This window comes from Carcharhinus amblyrhynchos, chromosome 13 (assembly GCF_965287045.1).
Source record: "Carcharhinus amblyrhynchos chromosome 13, sCarAmb.v2.hapA, whole genome shotgun sequence".
Taxonomy (NCBI): domain Eukaryota; kingdom Metazoa; phylum Chordata; class Chondrichthyes; order Carcharhiniformes; family Carcharhinidae; genus Carcharhinus; species Carcharhinus amblyrhynchos.
This window is the reverse complement of record NC_137336.1, coordinates 75,420,045-75,425,459: the sequence shown is the minus strand read 5'-3', so window position 1 is coordinate 75,425,459 and position 5,415 is coordinate 75,420,045. Positions and strand designations below refer to the sequence as shown.

At 41.6% G+C, this 5,415-nt stretch overlaps 1 protein-coding gene across 1 annotated transcript; it reads right to left on the bottom strand.

The window, feature by feature from the left end:
* Window positions 1–3,025: 3,025 nt before the first annotated feature.
* Window positions 3,026–4,925, bottom strand: LOC145351355 (sex peptide receptor-like). The gene is made up of 2 exons (XM_080200971.1): window positions 4,844–4,925; window positions 3,026–3,921 (listed from the first exon to the last, which is right to left on the bottom strand). The coding sequence occupies exons 1-2, from the start codon at window positions 4,923–4,925 to the stop codon at window positions 3,026–3,028; spliced, it is 978 nt and encodes a 325-aa protein (XP_080057097.1).
* Between the last annotated feature and the right edge of the window lie 490 nt (window positions 4,926–5,415).

The window sequence follows — 5,415 nt, the reverse complement described above, 5'->3', positions numbered from 1 at the left end:
GAGGAATATCCCTACTCTGTAAGACCTGTTCTGTCGGCTCCCCTAGTGGGCAGTCAGTCTGTGGTCGGGCTGGTCGGGGGGGTCAGCGGGAATGTAAAAATAACACGATCCCAGCCCCCTGCCCAAAAAGAAACTTAAACCCACCTTCCCGCTGTGCAGCTACTGAACGGACCCTGTTCACAAGTACAGATCGAGGCAGCCGTGAAACACCGCTCTGACACTGGGACACTCACATTCCGCGGGTTTGATGAAATGAGTAAAGATACTCACCCAGTGCCGGGAGACGGCGTTCCAGCGACGGTCGCGATCCCGGACGAGCCCCCAATTGTTAGCGCCAGTGGGCGAAACGACCACGATGGACTCAGGGTGAAGGTCAATAACGGCACAGCTTTATTTTCATTTCCGTCGACGGAGAAGCACAGTCAGGACATCCAATCGGACTGTCCCGAAAGCGCTCTGCCCGTCCCTGGCAGCAGGCTATAGTTATACCTGAACTTCGGGGCAGTGTGCGATTCAAATGCTAATACTTTATTTCCAGTATTCGACCTTAGCCACCCTGTCTCGATGTTTCCAAGTGTTGAGGAAATTGTTTTCGGTGTGTGTTAATTGTTTTGTCTGATTGGTTATTTAATAGTCTCGAATCTCCGGGGTTTGAACCATCGGTGTGTCATTGATCTCAAAAGAGGTTTTGAGGGGCCAGGAATGTTTCCTTAACGATGCTAATTTTAGGTGTCTCCATGGGTTGGTTGACTGTTTTAAAGGTGCTGATTTTGACGGGGTGGAGATTTAGTTCCTGTCGGTGCCATCCTGTCCAGCTTCCCTTATGTGCCAGCCCTCACCTGCATTCTAAAAGCATGCTCTTGCCCACAGATCGGTGTCTGTTACTTTGTGATTCTTGGTGGAGGGGCTCTGAGGGTAGCTTTAGTTTGCTTCCATTTTGTGTGCCCAATTTCATAAAATTTGTTGTCCAATAACAAGGGCGATTTAAAATCGAACTGTTTGAGTTCAGTGGAAATTCAAGGATAATATATGTCTAGGAATGTTTCCTCAGGGGGACTCAGGAGATTTTTAAAGTGAGTTTCAGATCTCACATTCCATTATGCTAGAATTGTTCAATTATAGAATGTGTGCTGAGCGAAAAGAGCCCAAGAATGTGAATAACTTATTGAAATTGACGTATCTGGTAGTACATTTTGAATCAGACAGGGGAACGTATCCCGTGGTGTGATGAATTGCACTACTGTATCGGACAGATTTATTTTCATTTAATGGAGGGTGGGTCCGAAAGGCCATTGGTTTCAGAAAAAAAAGGCTGATAAGGGATATTCACACGAGGACAAAAATGATCAAACTGTCGTTTTGCGGTAGAAAGATTGTATTTGAACCTCTGTCGTCATTCGTTCACCCTATAAACAGACCACAAGTCATTGGGAAATCTATTATGTGAGTCCAAATACACTCTTCCCATTGCCAGCTGATCAGGACCATATTGTGCACAGAACAGGGGAAAACAACGAGACTGTGAATGTGTTGAGTCATCTCCCTTTCTTGGATTTGCCATTCAAGGCATTGTCTTCCCATGGTATCTCTTTTTACTGGAAACATTTTCCAATCTCCAAAACAGACAAAGCAGTTGACGGACAGAGACTCTGTTTTGTCAAAAGTTAATCAATTTGTGTTGCAAAGATAGGCAACTATCATAGAGGATGAGTTATGTATGCAGGATTGATGCATACTGTGAGGGTCACGGATGGCCGTTTCAACCCTGTTTGGGAGCAGAATTCATGATTAATATAACAGCTCTTGTTAAACTGAGAAATTGCATCGAATATTTGCAACTCATGGTCTACATGATACTTCTGTTTTGGATAATGGAACCGCGTACACAATGTTTTTTTTCAAGAATTTATGCAAAACAATGGCATATACTATTTCCGTACTGCACCATTTCAGGTGGTTTCAAATGGTTTGGCAGAGCCCTGAAGTAGGGATTGAAAAAAAAACTGGTAGATGATTCGTTGAGTACAAAGATCTGAAGGTTTTTATTCCAGTATTGTTTCACGCTACAAACGACAACTGGGCTATTTCCAGCGGAACTGCTGCTATGTGGATGGTCAAGTGTCACGTGGATCTGTACCATCGAAATCTCAGCAAAAGAGAACAAGATCCAGAGAAGCCGGAACAGTTAGGGAGGGCAAAGTATGACTGATTCTCCATTTAAGTTCAGTATGTTCCTAAGTGGTTTTGTTTGGTGATAATTGTTTTAACGGGGTTGAGCGACTTAAGCATCTGTGAGTTTTGACTTTTTTGTTGGTTTTGATCTCCAACAGCGTGATCTGGAAACAAAGAGAGAGAGGGATGGAGAGAAAAAAGTAATGAGGGCAGAGTTATAGAGGGACAGACAGGTAGAGGAATGGATAGAGAGATAGATAAACAAAAAGGTAGACTGACAGACGGACTGGCATACGAGCAGACAGACTGTCAGACAGTCAGGTTGACAGATAGATAGATAGATGGATAGATAAGTAGAAAGATAACCAGATAGACAGACAGACGAGTGCACGGGTGGGCAGACGGACGGACGGACATGTGATGGATGGACAGATGGATGTTAGAGAGACAGACAGACAAACAGAGCTCCCGTTAATTCCTTCTAATAATCTGCATGCCACCATGAGCCATTTTGCTGCGTCACTTTGGTGTGTCCGATTCCACCTGCTACAAATTTGTAGTTGCTACAAATCATTCAAACTTTTCCCGTGTGTTTATCGATCCGTTTATTGTTTTGCCTGCGTTTTTCCACTCATTGCTTTTTTTTCCAGTCCTTGAATTGGTTGCTGTTTGTCCGAGGTCATGGACTGATTCTGTGTACGTTACCGACTGCGATTTTGTTTCTCATCCTGCCTCTCTCTATTGCCCCCTGACCCATCGTTAATAGAACTTCCACGTTTTTGCCCTTCCAAATGTTTTACTTCTGGTTCACTGAAGATCACCTATTGCAGCACACCGATGCTGGGAGCTGTTTTCATTGTTTGCATTTATTAATTAATTTAATAATTGATGTAGCAGGATATATCACTGCTCCCTTGAACTGTTCTCTGAATTTCGACTGAGTTGCTACATAAATAAATGTGTTTGTGCAGCAACTTAAATTGCGCAGCATATATGCAATCTGTTTAAATATATAAAATGGAATAGCTTCTAAGCTATTTGGAACATTAAAGAAGTATAAAACGTACAACAGCCACAGAAAGATAAAGCTCCCGGATATGGTGAATAGTATAACTATAGATTTCCTTCTGCTCTCCATTTCTGGATCATTGCAATTATCTGTCTTTTTCTGACCCCTTAATCCCTTGCGGACTCGACTGGCCACTAAAATGTGTCTGACAGTCAGAGCGTTGAGCAACAGAATTAACCCGAATGGCATCAACGGGTTGAAAATCTTTTCAAAATTTCTGAACCCAATCCATCTAGGGTCAGTGAAATAGCTTGGCTTATTGGAACAGAACCATGGTACATTGTCGACAATTATTTTGGGTTCAAATCTAAAATAGATAGGAATATTTTTCAAAAAGAACAAAGTGCTACTTGTCCATAGAACTGTGGACGCAGTTTTCTTGGTGCAATATTTTGATGCTAGCTTTTGGCAACAAATGGCAACAAATCTATCAAAAGTGAAAGCGACTGTGAACCAGACAGAACAGTCTGTGGCTGCACGGAGCAGGACAGAGCGAACACTACACACAGGTGTTATTGCAAGGAAATTTGGTGGGAAATAATAATCATTGATTCGATAGAGAATGACCTCATTAATAATGACCAGTAGATCCGCTATGGCCATTGCCATCAGGTAGCACGTGGTACAACTGGAAAGGCCGCATTTCCCTTTGGACAGAATGATGATTGCCACTGAGTTAACTGCAAATAAAAAGAAGGAACATACATTATAAGCCACCAATAAGCATCTTCCCTTTCTGCACAGAGCATACTTTTCTTTTTGCAGCAATGAAGCGTGCATGGGGATTCCAAAATTTCCAGATTCCCTTGCAAACACAAAACACTCCCTCAATCAGAGAAAACGATTTGTTTCAGGCCATTCCCTGGATTCTGGAACGGAGCTGTTGATGTTTCAATGTTTTATATTCAGAAGAATAATAATGTTAGTATTCAGGCATGATCAAAGTGCAGCATTATTTTCCACATGGGAGATTACTAAATTAAGAGAAGTTGTGTTCTTTTTGGTTCGAAACCCTTTGCCTATTGTTTGTGTTCCTATCTTCAGGTGATTTTATTTTTGTGGCGCAGTTGTATTATTACGGAAGTCACACCAAAACTGTGGAGGTGTGGATTAGCTAAAAATAATGTGTCTCTATAATATGGAGACGAGGAGGATAAGGGGTGACTCAACAGAAGAAATTCAAATTTTTGAGGGGTTTGAGATTTTGAATGTGGATAAGATACCTGTAACACTTATGAGGCTGTGCAAACCTAAATTTCATCAAAACTAGGCAAAACTATTTATGAATCCACAAAGATATATATTTCACAGGCAATCTTTTATTCCATGAGTGGAGTAAAAGTACATTTGCTACGACATAGAATCATAGAGTACTGAAAGTATGGAAGGAAGCCTTTTGGCCCATTATATAGCAACTGGCTCTCTGAAAGAATATTCAACCTCGTATCAGAACCATGACCTATCCCCGTAACTTTACACTTTACTGCTTTTCGTTTGCATGCCGATTTCCTATTCCATGCCTTGAAAGGATATTCCTCTATCATTTGTTTCATGGAAATTCAATCCAGATTCCAGCAACAGTCTGAGTGAAAATAAACTCACATTCTCTTTTGAACTCTGTGCCCATTATGTTGCATCTCTTCTCTAGTTTCTGCTGCTCTCTCAGTTGGGAGCAATTTCTCATGATTTTGTTCTATCTGTGTCCCTCGGCATCTTGAACAACCAGATCAAGTGGCACCTCAGCCTTATTTCCTCCGCAGATGATAGACCACTCTCTCCAATCCATCAAAACTGCTACAGTTCGTTTGGCTTGGAATCAGGCTTCTGAATTTCCTCTATACACTTTCCAAAGCCTTCACATCCTTCTCAAGTATTGTACACATACATGGACGGAGTGTATTTCAAATGTTTATGAAATGTGAAAAAATCTTCACAGAGTGAGTTTGAACCACGGCGAGGAAGGAATGGAGATTAGACCAGCTGTAATAAAGATAGACTGAGGACAAAATAAAGATTGAAGTAAATCAGTTGGGGCGAGTTTCCATGTTTTAAGATCTGAAACTTGAGTATTACATGGCCAGAGATATTAATGTTTATTTCATGACATTTGTAGAGATAACCTCTTAAAAACACTGCACCCAGGACCTAATGATTATCAGGACCAGACTTGGGGA